Source organism: Ipomoea triloba, chromosome 8, assembly GCF_003576645.1.
Source record: "Ipomoea triloba cultivar NCNSP0323 chromosome 8, ASM357664v1".
NCBI lineage: Eukaryota > Viridiplantae > Streptophyta > Magnoliopsida > Solanales > Convolvulaceae > Ipomoea > Ipomoea triloba.
In genome coordinates, this window is record NC_044923.1 from 6,367,848 (window position 1) to 6,385,907 (window position 18,060).

Genomic DNA, 18,060 nt, shown 5'->3' on the forward strand with positions numbered 1-18,060 from the left:
AATGCATTATTTTATCAAAAATCTATCTCCAAAATACATTTTATCCTTTTATTTTTTCCAAAATCTGGCAAAAAAAATTTATTCAATTTTCATAGTTTGAAGAAAATGTCATGAAAACTCAAGTGGGAAAGAGCACAGATTGTATGGTGAGCCAGACCACTACTAGTGTATTGGTCGTTGTGATTCGAATTAAATAAGAAAATCAATTAGACAAATTTGGGAAGTTGAAAGAATGGTGTGAATCTTAATATTGTAATGTTTTTACAGTCCAGAAAAGCACTTGACATTAACGTCATGGCCTTGTACATTGTAACCAATCTAGCTAGCTAGGTCTTTTAAGCTTAACCACAATTTTTCATCAGCAACAAGCTAAACCATCAAAGAGCCTTTGTTAACTATGTTGCTAGGGTCAAAGTCCCATATGCTTGGACCTAATTTTTTACATTCAATTTTGATCCATATGCGTTGAATGAAAATAAGTTTTAACAATAATTCATATGCAAAAATGATCAAATATTTAACCTAAATTTGTGACTCATAAACCTTATATTAGAGGAGAAAGGTCTTACCAATTTTACAAATCTTCAAAAAAGATTTGATTTGACTTGTTTTTTGTTTTTGTGTTCTTTGTTTTGTTTTTGTTTTTGTTTTTTTTTATTTATTTTACGCTTAAAAGATATATAAAGACAACAAAGGCAATTAATTCAACAGTGATTGGAAATAAAATGCGATATAACGCATCTGAAAGCAATTAACTCATGTGATCAGGATTCAATTAGATAATTCAAACAATATTAGATTTCCTATCGGTATGGTGAAAGTTAATATAAGGAGATATTTGACAATTAGTAGATATATAAGTGATAGCTAATAGTATATTAGAAGAATGGTATTTTTGGGAAGAAAGAAAGAATGGTATTTTTAGTCTCTTAGTTGTGCTATAATTGTAAACTTGATTCATTAATTATAATGACGATTCTATTTAGCCCCTCCATTATTAGTATAGTGGCCATTTTCGTCCCTAACATCAAGTATATGCAACATAACGTAGTTGATGTTAAAACAAATATGAAAAATTCATTTACATGAAATTACATAGAAGACAAAGAAGAAAATTAATTAATATATATTACATTTATATTAAAGAAATGGTTAAAACTTCAACTACAATAAATTATATTCAAATACCATGACTCAAATTGGTGCAGTTAAGAAGCTAGACATTATGGAGAAAATGAGCCAACTTCAACCATTTTTACATCATGTCGAAAACTCTTCCAGTGTCTTACGTTCCGAAGTTCATCATTGTCCACCAAAATCTCAACATCGGGTATTATGTCTTCTCTAACATTTTCGGCTACTAGCTAATGACTTCACATCGTTTCATGGCCGGATTTTGATCCAACCATCAAAAACCTCATATATAATACTCGAACTCGATCAACACAACAAGGGGGCAATTTGGAGCCAGTTCAAGAATTTAAACACCGGAATCCACACAAGAACAAGATGCACAATATTTAAAGTAGACAAGAAGTTTCTGTAAGCAGTACAAACATTCTTAGTGTCTACTACACGAGAGGTCGGTGACATTTCTCCATTGTTGTTTTGTATGAGAAAAGGCAGATTGGATGATCGAATTAAATTGGGAGTTGTCAGAGTGGTTATGGCCAGATTAGTTGAAAAATTATGCATTGAAATTCTTAAAGGTAAGAGAATCTACGAAATGAAAAAGGAAGGGGGAAGGAAGGTGAATCTATGTATGGATACCATTTGGAATGATGAGAGTAGAGTGCCTTGTGCAATTACCACCCTAACTTTTTCAGTATGGGAGAATCTAGTTTTTTAGTACTATAATATTTTCCTTCGAAACTTTTGTATAGCTCAAATATTTATAGCATATTTAATTTTATATTCAATTATATACTTATAACTTATCTAACTTGTGTTTTGGGTGAAACAAATGAATTTCTAATTTTTTTCCTTATTACATTAAAATTAGATTTTAACAAATACCTAAGGTGAGAGACTAAAATCGCAACTACACAAACAATTCAAGGACTAAATTGTGTAACCTTATAATTAAAAGATTCAATTTAACATTATGGCACAATTAAAGAACTAAGTGCATCCCCAATAGGGGTTCTTGGTTATTAGAATAGCAAAAACTGATGATGTGTTGGTTTTTAACTAATTGGAGATAGATGGGGATTTTGAGCAAAATGGTTTCCTGCAAATGGAGGTAATGTGTGCTTACAGTGCATGGTCGTCCCAGTGGGACTGCTGAGGTGCTTCAGAGTGGCCGCCAATTGATGTTTGCCTTTTCTTTTTTTATTTGGTTAAAAAATTAATTTAATTTTGTTGTTAAATTACTTTTAATTTATGTAATTTAAATGTAGTATATAATTTTGATACCACATTATTTGAATTAAAATTTTATAATTATAAATTTAATTTAATTGTAACATATTTAATTTAAATATAAATAGTAATAATTATAATTATAATTATAATTTTTAAAATGATATTAAATAAAGAAATAATTATACTATGATTTTTGGAAATTGGGGGGCCTACAAAAAAATTTGAAAAAAAAAAAAACTAAAACTATAGGGCATCCCCATCGATAGTTTTTCTTAGTTTTTTGTGGAGTACAATGCTAGGTGGAGGAAAGAGGAGGTAAGAGAGAGAAAATTGGGTATGCCCTACAAGAATGATTTTTGTTGTGGGGCCGTCAGGAGAGAGAAAAAACTAGAGGACAACCGTAGCTATGTGCGTTTTGCGCATATAGCCAATTATTTTTATTTCTTTTTGCATCAGATCAGCATTTTTATACTTTTTTTCCTCGTTTTCTTCTTTTCTTTCAATTCTCCCCCCTCTCTTTCTCCTAGTTGGCACCTCAAAAATCCAAATAAATAAATAAATAACAATGTTATTGGAGATGCTCTAAGGGCATCCACATTTGTGGTTTTTGTTGGTTTTTTTAGAGAAAAAAAAAACCGATTTCATGATTTTATAATAGATGTGAAGACGGGCTTTTCAAGGGTTTTTTTCCCTTGCAAATACATGATTTTTGCCGGAGAAGAAGAAGAAGAAAAAAAAAACATCTCGCGTGTTTGGAGTGCACTGTGTGCTCCAGCAGGCGCGTGTTTCCCACGCGCCGGATGGGGCGCATCAAAGTAGCCACAAGCTAGTGGCCACTCTGACATTTTAGGCTACTATCCTTTTTTTTTTTTTAATGTCAAAATCTTTTTTTTTTTTTACTTTTCTTTTTCTCTTTCGTTTTTTTTTTCTTTCTTACATGGCTTTCTAAAATGTTGTGAAAAAACTAAACTGATGAGGATGCTCTAATGGAGAGAAGAATTTTTGAAATTGAGTGAGATGACAGATAAAAATGTGAATGCTGAAGTCCATAAAAAATTGATAAAAAAAAATTCAACTATTGAAATTGCTCTAAAAATGCCACCTTCATTTCGTGAAAGTAGATATTTTGGGAATTAAACATGCATGTATACTATTCATCTGTCAACTCATCAATTGTCATGCTGGCAAAACTATTCATCTGTCAACTCAAGTGTCCTACTGGCAAACCTCGCGACCTTTTTAATTAAAACAAACAATAAACCTCATATTGACATCACAGAGGATACGTCTAATAATATATAATAGCTTTATTGGAGTAATAATAAGATTTGAATTTTTTTAATTTTTGAAATAAACGTGTTGTTTTGTTTAGATGGTTTTTTGCCCACAAAAAGACCAACAAGTGAAATTCTAGTATTAAGGGTCCTTACATTTAGAACCGAAACGATTGTAGAAAGGATAAGATTCTTTGCTTGGATTAGTTGGAATTGCACTCTTTTGAATTTTTGTTGAATGAGATTATTTGTCTATTCAATATAAACCAAGTTGATTTGATTTTACTGTGATTTATGTAAGATTATTTTTGTTGTATAAAACAAGAATCATAGATATTAAGCGTGACAGAAAACAAGGATATTTATTGCTACTTGGAATTTTTTCCATTTTTTCTACATATATAGGTAGCATGTACATACCGCATTTATTAAGAATTGGCATGATCTGATCGATTTCTACTTTTCTAGCATGCATGAATAGGACATAAGATCAGCATTTTGATTCTGATTCCTACATGTAGCTTGCGTATATAGACAGAGTAGATATTTTGTGAATGTGGACACGTGGTTATGAGTACAATATATATTCTTTTAATAAATTAATAAGAATAAAATTAGAAAAATTAACTAAAAACTAATACATCCTAACTTTTTTTCTTGACAATCAAAACGACAATATATATTAATCACTTATAAGTAAATGCTAAATACAATCGAGAAAAGTATAAAATCAGATACAAGGACCAGACTGAGAAGCCGCCGCTCTTGCTCCATTTGAGTTTATTTTAAACTTTTTTTTTTAAAAAAAAAATCAAACTAAGTTTCTTACCGTATTAATAACAGAAAATAATTATAAACTCTTGCTAAAAATTAAGGCAATTGGTCATAATATAATGACATCCAAAACACTAATATGAACAAAAAAAAAATCAAAACAAAAATCTAAAAACACAAATCCAAAATTCCAAACTTAAAAATCGGATTATCAATAAGTTGAAATGAAATGATGCCCGTTTTTAACTAGGGAATGAGCTAAAGACTTTGTGGTCTAGTGGCACCCGGTGTCCTGAAAAATACTCTCACAGCCTCAGTGGAGAACAGATACTTCACAGCCTCAGTGGAGAACTGATACTTCACAGAGTCATGAACCAAGAAATAATTGTGTAAACCCATGAACCAAGAAAGTGAAGAAAGTGGCATTTTAATTGTGTAAACTCATGAACCAAGAAAGTGGGAAGAAAGTGGCATTTTAATTGTGTAAACTCATGAACCAAGAAAGTGGGATTGAGCCTTGTTATTTGTTAAGATCAAGCGCCCCATTTTAATTGTGTAAACCCATGAACCAAGAAAGTGAAGAAAGTGGCATTTTAATTGTGTAAACCCATGAACCAAGAAAGTGGGATTGAGCCTTGTTATTTGTTAAGATCAAGCGCCCCATGAACCAAGAAAGTGGGATTGAGCCTTGTTATTTGTTAAGATCAAGCGCCCTGGGATTATTTTGAGCCTTGTTATTTGTTAAGATCAAGCACCCTGGGATTATTTGTTAAGATCAAGCGCCTTGACTCCGCCATGGCGCCATCAATCCCCCTTCCCAGCACTAGCTAGTTTTAAATGTTATTGTTGGGATTCAACCCCTCCTCCCGCACTAGCTAGTTTTAAATGTTATTGGTGGGATTCAACCCCTCCTCCCAACTGACTATGATACCATTGTATTTTTTAAAATATGATTTATTATTTAAAAATCGTTTTAAAAAATATTTGTCTTGTTTTCAAATTAACCCTAGGCAAATATCCATAATTGATGGGTCGTGTATAGTATGACAGGAAATACTTGGAATTGGAAGGCACACTAGATTACAAATGACTTCAATTTTTTTATTTTTTATTTTTAGAACTTAGAAGAGACTTCAATTATTTAATTTGGCGTATATTTATGTCTCCATGGATGGTGAAAGATAAGGTTCTGATCTATCTGCCACAATAAAGGAACTTGTGAAACAAGAACATTGACATTTGACAAATGTGTAGAAATTGAAACAACGCACCAGACAAAAATATGTATGTTTTTACTACCAAAAGTTAGCTATCTTCCAATGTACCTTACTTCATCCCAAGTCGTTCGCAGTCAAGCGTCGACTTGTTATACTAATCGTGACTCATGCTCATTCCAATTGCGCAGCCACATGTACCACGCAACACCAAACGTTTCTCAGTGCATGTTCACAAATCGTTTCGTCACTAAATGTTCACCATCAGTCGTCGGCTTACTAACTAGTCACGACTCATGCTCATCCCAACTAGTCAACCACATGCCCCACGCACTATCTAGCATTCCTTTAGTACATGCTCACGAACTGCTTCATCCCATGTCGTTCACCCTTAGCCGTCGATCTACCATATTGGTCCCGACTCTTGCTGATAGGGTTATAGGGCAATCCAAGCGCCCTACGGAGCTCACTAGTGTATTTTTCTGACCTCACTAGTGTATTTTTCGACCTCAATAGTGCATTTCTCGACCTCACTAGTGTACTTCTCGAGCACACTAGCTAGTGCATTTAATTTCCTAACCTTGAGAGTACATGCGTACCTTCCGGTCTCATTATTTCGGCAATGTGCCTACGTCCACGGGAGTTGAATTAATCTTTTATTAATTGTGATGATTATACAAAACTAGAGATACAACTAATGTATTTATAGGCATCTATCCCTATAGAATGGTTTCAACCCATTCTCCACTCATATTCTTTACATGAGACAAACTCATTCCGTATATACAAATTTGTATTTCTTATATGAGACAAATTTATGTATTTAATACACTTATCTATAATTTTTTTTATGATCCATTTTTATTAAATTCGACCCATCTCATGAATTAAGATTGGCCAGTCGGTCTTACAAGAGACCTGCCCTTTCTATATATATTATGATAACTTGTTACCGAATCTCATAGCTAAGTTAGTTGCACACCACTGCGTGCATAATTACAAAATTTTCCTTGATTGGTGAAGCAAAGGCCAATGAAGATATCATCAAACCTCTGCTGTCTTCGCTGCCCTGATGTTGAAAAACAAGGTACGCTAATTATCCTTAACTCCGATCCTATCCGATCCACTCTTCAATTCCACACACTTTCACGATGGAGGATTACTTATAATTAATATAATAATCATATATAATGCTACCCTGAAATTTAATTTTCATCATATGTGAAACAAGACGAAGAAGAAAGACACAAAGCTCTGTTTGATGCTACCATAAAGGGCAACTGGACAAGAGCTGAAAAAATTCTGAATGAATATCCAGAGTGCGCTACTCATAGAATCACGATAAGAAAGGAAACAGTTGTTCACATTGCAGCCGCCGGGAAAAACAAAGAATTTGTGGAGAAGCTAGTGAAGATTGTGGTGAAGATGGGAGACGTAAGGTGCAGCATATTGGCACAGCCAAATACGTTAGGGTGTTCTGCGTTCTATCTTGCGGTTCTATCGGGAGTTGTGGAAAACGCCAAGGTTATGGTTGAGAAGAACGAAGATCTGCTAACTATCCGGATTAAGGATAAACCAAACGATGATATGGGCAAGCTCCCCATCAATCATGCAGCTAAGAGAGGGCGTAAGAAAATGGTTGCTTACCTCTTCAAAGAAACACCTTTTGAGAGGTTGTTGGAGGCGGATCGCATTGAGCTTCTTCAAGCTACCATTCGCTACGATATGTATGGTATGCAATTCAATACTCTCTCTCTCTCATCACAAATTAAAATCATCTAAAGTTGGGTTTGGTGTAAAATCATATTTAGTAGTAGTAAAACTTAAAATCATCTAAAGTTGGGGACAAGTTTAATTTACCTTCTTGTGAATTTGTGATCCTTTGTTACTAAAATCACGAGACTAGATTTATTTCGTGCACACCACCCAATTCAAGTAATGATTGTGATTTTCCTTGTCATTTAAAAAAAAAAAATGGGTTAAATAGGCCCTCGAAATTTAATTGAAAAGTCAATTAGCTCTTAAACTTTTTAAATGTGCAATTACACCGATCAACAATTAATTTTGACGCAATTAAGTCTAAAAATTGATTAATTACCCGCTATCACTAGTCATTAGAATTTCGATAACCCACCAGCCAGATTTTGACGAAATTTTAAGCAACAAAATGACCGGCGGACAATCACTGGCCACGAAGAAGGTGACTAATGTTGCCTTCTTGCCAGAAAAGGCAACCACAGTGGTCTCCTTCTCTAGCAGAAGTGGTCCCATTCTCAGGTTGGAGAAGGCGACCATTGTGGTCCCATTCTCAGGTTGAGAAGATGATCATCTGGGTCGCATTTGTACCGAAATAATCCTATTAAAAAAGATTATTTCTGGAAAACACAAGCACAAGCAAATAAAAGATTTCGGGTGTTAGCATGAGTAGAGCGAGATACTCTGATCTCTCCTTAAAAACATATTTGCTACCTCCCAAAGGTGCTAAGAGCGTGTAGCCTAATCAAGGATAAACTGTAGTACGATTCAATGTTTGAGCACTCAAACTAATGAGGCCAGTGAACTAGAACACGAGATGAACACAAGAAGGTTTTTGGAAGGAACTTAGCAGAGTTTTGAGAGCTAAAAATGTAAGATTTCTTGTGTTTAAAATATGTTGCTCAACCATGCTTATATAGGAGATGAGGAATCAATAGCAATTAACATGGCATTCAACACTTAACTCAATTGTACTTTTTATTGAAATTTTGATAAAAACTTCAATTATAAATGATTTTATAGATTAACTCTTTGTGAGTGTAGATACCGCATTACAAATCGTAGAAAAGGATGGGCTATTAGCCACTAAAGAACACGATACTCAAAGGAACCGAACATTCTTGCATCTGTTAGCTCGAAAGGATCTAGCAGAAAGAAGCTGGCGAAGACTTCTGGGCTCAACTTGTGCTGTGCTCTCTACACGTCGTAAGACCAATATAATTAAATTCTCTCCTATAGGCTACAGCTTTAATGACAGACACACAAAAGTAGTCCGAGTTAAAACTGAATAATAAACTACTCCGTACTTGTAATTAATTACAGTGCGGGATACCATTCAAGAAAAAACATTAGCAAGGCGGCTACTTAAAAAGATCTGGGATGAGTATCATGATCATTTACCAGAGAAACTGCTGGTGGAGAAAATAAAAAAGACTGAGATACTTCACTATGCTGCGAAAGAAGGGAATGTTGAGTTTCTATCCATGATTCTTAACAGCAAACCGGATCTCTTGTGGGAGTTCAACAGTAAAGGCCAGAACATTTTCCATATTGCAGTATTACATCGACAGAAAGAAGTTTTTGATTTGATCTACAAATTTGGACCCTTTAAAGACTTGATCTCTGTCCAAATAGATAATCAACAAAACAACATTCTACATTCAACTGCGAAATTGAGGATTAACCGTAGCAGCAAAGAGAGCACTGGTGATGACAATCCTCTGCAGCCACATGGTTCGGAGGAAGATAACAAGGTATGTACCCTTTATTTTCATGTATTCCTCCGATTTTATTCAGCCAAATATATTATTCTAATTCAGCCAAGTTAGTCAAACTGTTGTCTTGTTAACTATGGTCATAAAATGGGTTGGCTGATTTACTTTTTTATGATCCTTTACCAACTAATTTAAGGTCATAAGACAGGTTTGGTTGGTGGGTTAATATATATAGCATTATTCAAAGAATTTTTACATCCTAAAATTACTTCCTATATTCACCAGGTGGAGAAGGATATAATACCAAAATCATTACTCAAGGTATCCGGAGCAGCTCTAAGGCTACAAAGAGAGCTCTTGTGGTTTAAGGTGAGTAAACAACTTCAAAATTAAAGTAAAGGACAATTCCTTGCACAACGAAACTCCCTTGCCTCTTAGCCCCCACACCCTAATTGGTAAGATAGTGGATGAGTAAATTGCTGTGACTCAGAGACCTATTAATTAGATGAGACATCTCACATTGAGTTAAACTCGCACACTGCGACAGTTAGACTATATGATCATGTAGCCTTGCCCACATTCTGACACTCAAGAACCAATCGAGCTATGGTGTGGGCAATTAAAGGACAATTCTTGTGCGGCCTCATATATATATGTGAATATTTAATCGAGCAAACACCAATTTTGGTCCCACGACTATTGTTTTAGTACCAATTTTTGTCCCACAACTACTATTTTAGTGCCAAAATTCATCGCGCCAGTCACTAATAATCCGTTTAAAACATGCCTAAATCTAAAATTTTTAAAGGTATTTTCATCATTTTCAACTCAATATTCCAATTTGAGCATGAATAAAGAGATTTAAGCCCTAAGATCGATCACAATTCACATTTCTCCTCCTCAAATTAAGGTATAATGAGGAGAAAAACTGTGAATTTTGATCAATCTTAGAACTTAAATTCATTTATTCATGCTCAAATTGTGATATTAAGTTGAAAATGACGAAAATACCATTAACAATTTTAGATTTTTTGCACGTTTTAAACGAATGATGATCAGCGCCATGAATTTTGGCACTAAAACAATAGTCGTGGGACCAAAATTAGTATAAGTTAAACATGTGGACCAAAATTGTTATTTTGATAATAGTCGTGGGACCAAAATTGGTATTTACTCATATTTAATCCTTTAGCTGTTTTTGATGATTGGATTGTCCAGGAGGTTGGGAATGTTGTTCCACCATCACAACACAAGATCCGAAACAAGGAGAACAAAACACCAAAGCAAATATTCGCAGAGGAGCACAGGGAGCTTTTGAAAGAGGGCGAGAAGTGGATGACAGACACCGCAACTTCCTGCATGCTCGTCGCAACTTTGATCGCCACCATGGTTTTCGCCGCCGCCTTCACCGTGCCCGGCGGCAACGGCGACACCGGCACTCCAATTTTCATAAAGCGCAGCAGTTTTACGGTTTTCATGATCTCAGATGCGGTGGCAATGATTTGCTCAATCATTTCCATCATCATGTTCTTGTCCATCCTCATTTCGCGCTTCCGACAAGACGATTTTCTTGTGTCGTTGCCGTTAAAGTTGTTGGTCGGACTCACGACACTCTTCGTCTCAATAGTTGGGATGTTGGTGGCCTTCGCCGTGGCTTTCTCTTTGATCTTTGACAAGGCTTGGCAGCCAAAGCTGATCGTGGCTTTCATTGTTGCTCCATTTGCTTTGTTTCTGTTGCTAAATTTTAACCTCTGGTTTGACACGATCCATTCACTATTTCTTGTTGGTATAATTAAAGTTGGCTCCCTCAAGAAGCGCTTCTTTGGATGAACAAAAAAAAAGGAGTGTTTGGACTTTGGAGATTAGTTAGCATATTAGTGTATTAAATACTTTGACTAGTTAGTTACTTTTATGTCTGTAAAAATATGTTTTTATGTCTGTAGTTCTTTTTTTATCTTTCGGTCAGCGAATTGGGCAGCTTATTAGTAGCTAAGCAGTCCGTTTCAACGTCTGATTGTTTGGAGTGGTTTTCTAACCCTCCTCCCTATCTTTGTAATGTGTTGTCTTCGGACTTATGTTAAGTTAATGGAAGGTTTTATTTCAAAAAAAAAAAATTGTTAATGTAATATTTTAAAATATTCTTGTATTGGTGATTTTTGGACTACTTTAACTTAGCATTTGTTTGAAAATCTAGAAAATATTTTCTTGAAAATGATTTTCAAAAAACGACTTATTTTTCAAAAAATAATTTAATTATCTAGTGTTTGGCTAGAGGTCAAAAACTATATTTTTCTGTTTGACTGAAAGTTAAGAAATTACATTAGCTAGTACATACGCAAAGTAAAATGGCATAATTTGAAATGGCATGAATGATAAGTACAAAAGATGCCATCTTTATAAGGTCGTTTTAGGATCATCTTGTGTACAATTGAAAGCTTTTGTGTTTGATTTGCCCCTTTATTACGTTAGAATGCTTGTTATTGTCATTGGACCCCGTTCTACGCTTAGCTAATTGTTTTATAGGTAAAAGATGTGCAAAAAGGGCGGAAAATGACAATATTTCAGAGAAGTGAAGAACGAACCAAAGTTGGAGCAAAAATACGCCATGGACGCAGTGGACGCGCGTCCAGCCGCGCGTCCATGCCTGCGTCCAACTTTTCGCTCTCTGATTCTGGCACAGCAGAACAGAAGTCTGCTATGGACGTGCAGTGGACGCGCCCGTCCAAGGTGGCGCCCATCAGAACCCTCTCTGAAGTTGAAGTCTGGACGCAATTAACGCCGTGGACGCGCCCATGGACGCGCGTCCACCCTGGCGTCCATCGCGGAAATTTGGCAGTTTTGCAATGTTTAAAAGGGGAATTGAGCCATTTTGCAGGGGATCCTTCACATTTCAATTCTAGATCAGTTTAGAATATTTCTCTCTCTAGGATTAGCCTAGAGAGATCTCCCCCAATTCACTCCACATTCCCAATTCACTCCACATTGCAATTCTTAGGTTTAGATTAGAATTAGAGAAGAATTCCATTGTTGCAAGATTGAGATCAACATTCAAGTTCAAGTTCAAAGTTCAAATCCCTAGCTAAGTCTTCATTTTAATTTCTTGTCATTACTTTTGCATTTTGCTATTTCAATTCCAAGTATGATTAGGTAGATCTTTGTGGATTTGGATTGAGCAATGTTGTATGGGTGTTCTTGAGCTTTGAATGGATCAATTAGGTTGCAATTGCTTGATTATGAGTTTGATTGTGTGAGTGGTGATCCACTTTGACTCTTGTGTAGGGGTGATCAACCTATATGAGAGGTGTTTGGAGAAGGAGTCTCATCTACGAGAGTAGAGTTACTCCTTAGCCTAGCCTAGCACATTTCCCTCTCACCTTTGAGAAAAGGGAGAAGTGGAAGATAAGAGGCACATAACATGTTTGACAAAATGCCTCTCCTAGCCTAGTGATCACAAGGATGACATTACGGTCTAAGGAGTGAGTCCATTGACCACGAGAGTGGCGGTGGTGTTGGTGACCTTGTCTCATCTTCATTATCTAAGTGTTGTTAGCCTAATATCTTAGGAAATCAAGGATACCTATATGAGTTGCAAGATCCAAATCCTCATTTCCAATTGATTGTTCCCAACATTTTATTCCTTATTTTCATTATGTTTCATGCACCTTTCTTACTATGTTTGGGTTAGCTTTCAAACACTAAACACTCTTGTGCTTAATCCCCTTACCGCTCAAATTCCCTCCTTGCCGTCATTTGAGAACGATACTCGGAAATCTTTCCATTTTAACACCTATTTCTTTCCATCCACTGCGAAAACTACAACTCATCAATGAATAACATCTTTCAAGAGTATCTCCCTACTCGCTCTTGATAAGAATTTTGTTGTCGAGCTCTTAATCCTTCCCACTACCTTCTCCTTTATGAAGCCTAGAATTTCACTCTTCTTTCTACGGATAAGTGAAGGTAACCCAAGGTAGGTGCCACTCAAATTCCCCTCCCTTATCTCCATCACCTATCCCCATGAATTGAACATTCTTACTAAAGGTAAGGGTGGATTTAGCCTTATTAACAGTCTGCCCAGAGGCCTGAGCAAAACTTCAAATAATACTTTTTAGAACAAGACTTTCACCGGGAGAAGCTTTGCAAAATATATAACAATCATCCTTGAAAAACATATTTGTGATAATAGGGAACCCCTAGCAATAGATACACCATGTGACGGTAAAAATGGTTACCGGATAATATTGATAAGTAATCATAGTTGAGTACAAAAGTTTGTATGTCAGAAAAACAGAGATCCGTCTCCTCCATGCGTTCGTCCCCTCAAGTGCGTCTGCCTCCTCAAGTGCGTCTGCCGCCTCAAGTGCGTTCGCCTCCTCCATGCGTCCGCCTCCTCAAGTGCGTTCGCTGCCTCCTTGCGTCCGCCTCCTCAAGTGCGTCTGCCTCCTCCATGCGTCCGCCTCCATAAGCAAAAGGACCCAGTAATTATCGATATGATGTAACTATTGGTCATGGTCCGCCTTGATTAATTTTGTTAGGAAAAAAAATGAAAATCTACACTCTATTCCCTTAGGGCAGGCACGGGACTCGGTCTCGCTAGCTACTTGACGGAATGGTATTTTATTGGTCAAGCTTAAAGCTTGATTACAAAAACGTTATCCCCTAAGGGGCCGGCAGTACTTTAATAAAAATATATATATATATATATATATATATATATATATATATATATATATATATATATATATATATATATAAATCGGTATCATCTTTGAAAATCAAATTTAAGTCATCTTCTGGTCTAGTGGCTTTTTCCGGCATGGAGTGAGTTCGAACCTTAGTGGAGGCAAACTGTTGACTCTTTGTGCTTTAGTCGGTTGAAAAAGTAGTTATGAACAGATACTATATTGTAACAGAGTCGATAGTACTCGAAAAAATTATAATTTAAAAAAAAAAAAACAAAACGAACACATAAGATTAATTTTTTTTTAATACAACTAACTCTATTGCATTTTAGTATGAGTTAGTACACCTACACTGAGAGGCGATCTCATAATCGATCGTATGGAAGAATCACTATATGTCATTTGAGCACAAGACTAATGGCCACATAAGATTAATCTACATTTTCTTATATGAAAAGAATTCTACATTAAGATCGACAGGTTGTAGTCAACTCATGTGATACATAATTTTTTTTTTTAAATTTATATATAATTTTTAATATCCGTCTCGTTTAATCAACTGTGAAGCTATATTTCAAGAAAAATAAAAATAAATAAATTGATGTTGACTTTGTCACAGCAGACCCCGCAGAAATATTAAAATTAAAGCAATAAATGAAAGATTCGAAATGCACGTGAAATAAAATATTTGAATATGCGTACACATTGACTAGAAGTTTTTTTTTTTTTTTTTTTTTGAAATAAACATTGACTTGAAGTTTTGGAGAACAAAGTTAGTGCATTTCAATTCGTTCATGGATTTCGTATTTCATTATGAATTTTAATTCGATAATAAATTTGGTCACTTCACTCCAAGAGTGCTATGTATAAAGGAAATTAACAAAGAAATTCTCAAGTGATTAGCCTGCCGAGTTCATTTTTCGATTTTGATTTACATCCTTGTGTATGATACAACCTCTTAGCTACTATACACTTTTCAAATTTTTTTTAAAAGATTGAAATGTAGTGGGACAAAGTCCCATTTAAAACTTTTAAAAAACTTTTACAGCGCTCCATTTTTTTTTTCAATAAACTTCAAAATTCAAATTTTCATTTATCAATTATCTATTTTGAGTGTATATATAATATGTCAAATTAAATTCTCACATAACATAATCCCAATATATTTTGATCCTGCCCAAATTAGAAGTGAACCACACTCAAAATATCCCAAGTTATAGTCTGGACCTAGTCACCATATGCATTATATATGAACATTAGTTCAAATTATGTACTTACAATTAACATATTATATATGTACCTTTAATTAACAGATTATGTACATGTAAATAAACTAAGAGTGCGTTTGAAAATCCAGAAAATGATTTTGTTCCAGGTTTCCAGTGTTTGGCTAGATGGGGAAAATGGAAGGCAATGAAAAATAAGGGTGTTGTCAATGAAAATAGAGAGAATTTTATGGAAAATGGCTTCCCTTTTTTGGGGAAGTCATCATTTTCCATTTGCAGCAGTGGAGTAGCCAATCACCCGCCACCCCCACCCCCACCCCCACCACCCACCACCATCACCACCAACCATCATCCACCACCATCATTGTATATTTTAAATTATAAATAATTATGCTCATTTTCCAGAAAATGAATCAAACACATGCACCAAGACAATTTTTCAAGTTGCAACCAAACACTGGAAAATACAATGCTTTCTAGAAAAGGATTCATTTTTCAGAAGTCATTTTTCTGTTCTCCGAACGGACCCTAAAAGTATATAATATGTTAACTGAAAATACATAATATGTTAAATGCAAGTAAATAATCTGGACATGGTCTACCATTCGCACAATAAACCCTAGTTCATATAACTATAGCTCAGAATATTATCTCAAAATGATCATTTACATATTATCTTTTACTAATAATTTTTTCAACACCACCTACACATTAATTTCAATCCCCATCTACCATTAAATAAAGACAGAATCAGTAGTACTCAAAAAAAAAAAAAAAAACAGAAAGTTTACAAAACCATTCTCAATATTAAATAGTATAATAATTAAAATTAATTCTAATTTTTCTTCTTCCAAAATGTTGAACCCCACCTCTAAGGACCTCCGTATGTCCTAACCCAATAGAGCATATGGGAAGTGATAAATCATAAATAATCATGATAACTGAGTGTTTGAACAATTGAATTGAACGAAACACTAATTTGCACTTTTACTTTTATATTTATATTGCATAATCTCCTTTGGGCTTTGGCCATAAATAACTCTCCAAAAAGCATTACAATATAGACATATATTTAAACGGGCAACTTCATTTTAATTCTTTAATTCTACATAAGGACAATGGTTGTTAGAAAACTGTTATACTAATCGATCACATGTAATTGTGATGAGGCTTATTTAATATTGTCTACAGCTAATTTTTCAGTTCATAATAAGCTGGCTGAGGCTAAAATTTCTTTTTCAATTAATTAGCTTATAAAGATAACTGCTAATTGTTTAAATATATAAAAGTATATTCTTTCACATAGAAGCACATGCTTAAATTGTCAAAAAAAAAAAAAAAAAAACACACACACGCGCGTCGTGTTCATGCCCTGCTCTGCGTCTGTTATTTATTGAATTGGTCATTTTTTTTTATTGTTACTGACTCTATTATATTGTAGTATATTTTTATCTATACTTTCTCAACCTATTCTCATTATAGAGATAGTAAGTGAATGATTTATTATGAGAAAGAAAATAGCTTAAATAGCCTGCATACAACAGCTTCTAAGCTAATAATATGGAGACTAATTCTAACAAAGCCAGACAAAGCCTAACCACACAAATAAAACTAAACAACGTGAACTAATCTACATTACTCCTTTACACGCCCCCGCAAGATGGTGGATCCATCGGAGACACCCAGCTTGGAACGAAAACCTTCAAATGACCGGCGCGACAAGGATTTGGTAAACACATCAGCAATTTGATCTTGCGTGCGAATATAGTTAACTAACAAGGTACCATTATTAACAAGATCACGCACAAAGAGATAATCCAAGGCTAGATGCTTCATTCTGGAATGATACACAGGGTTTTTGCAGACATAAGTGGCCCCAGCATTGTCACAGTGCAACACCGGTGGCGTAGTGAACCGTACCCCAAGATCGAGCAGTAAATTCTGTAACCACACAACTTCAGCCGCAACATTGGCAAGGGCTCTATATTCTGCTTCACTGGAGGAACGAGCCACGACGTTCTGTCGAACAGACCGCCAAGAGATAACATTTGAACCCAAGTATACAACATAGCCCGTAGTTGACCGACCACCATCATGGACACCACCCCAGCTTGCATCCGAGAAGGCTGTGAGGTGCAGCTTGACACCACGGCGTAAAAATAAACCATGACACAACGTACCTTTGAGATAACGGAGCACCCGTTTCACCCCTTGTCAGTGTAGTAATGAAGGGGAATTCAAAAACTGAGACAACCGATTAACAACAAAACTCACATCTGGGCGAGTAATGGCCAGATATTGTAAACGTCCAACCACGCGACGGTACAAGGTGCTATTAGCCGGTGCTGTGCCGTCAGCACTATGCAGTTCAACCGCAGACCCAGGTGTAGAAATGAGCTTGGCATCTTGCATATTAAACTCTTTTAGAATATTTGTAATATATTGAGCTTGAGAAAGGAAAATACCCGCCTTAGATGATATCACCTCCACACCAAGGAAGTGATGCAATAACCCTAAGTCCTTGAGTTCCGAGAAGGTAATAGGGGTTGGTCGTATACGTAGCGCAGGAACTATGTGATCATAGTCGTCATTGAGTTGAGTAAGAATATGGATTACCAGGTCTTGCTCACTGATTGGGTTTTGAGCAAGTGCAAGAGCTTCAGCAATATTAAACATCTCATCAACATATTCCTCAACTGGACGTCCGTTTTGAGGATTAGAAGCCAGTTTGGTTTTTAGTGACACAATGCGGGACGGTGATGAGCTTGCAAAAGTTGTAGTTAATCGTTCCCAAGCGACAGCAGATGATGCCGCGGAGGAGATCAGTTGTTGGATAGTGTCGGAACAGCTCCGATCCCTAAAATGGCATTGAGAATGGTTTGATCTTGTCTAAACCATGGGATGTACTCTGGATTATGCTCCTTTTGGGCCGTATCACGGAATTGTGCAGGAGCTGGAGAGGTACTGTCAATGAAGCCGAGTAAGTCAAGGCCAATAAGAGAGGCTTGAATCTGTTTTCTCCAAACTTGAAAGTTAGAAGACGTCAATTTAATGGG

At 35.6% G+C, this 18,060-nt stretch overlaps 1 protein-coding gene across 1 annotated transcript; it reads left to right on the top strand.

The window, feature by feature from the left end:
• The first annotated feature begins 6,601 nt into the window (after nt 1–6,601).
• LOC116027175 (ankyrin repeat-containing protein NPR4-like) lies at nt 6,602–11,213 on the top strand. Its single transcript, XM_031268632.1, has 6 exons — nt 6,602–6,713; nt 6,858–7,358; nt 8,426–8,587; nt 8,705–9,135; nt 9,382–9,465; nt 10,315–11,213. The coding sequence occupies exons 1-6, from the start codon at nt 6,659–6,661 to the stop codon at nt 10,924–10,926; spliced, it is 1,845 nt and encodes a 614-aa protein (XP_031124492.1). The 5' UTR covers nt 6,602–6,658; the 3' UTR covers nt 10,927–11,213.
• The last annotated feature ends 6,847 nt before the right edge of the window (nt 11,214–18,060 follow it).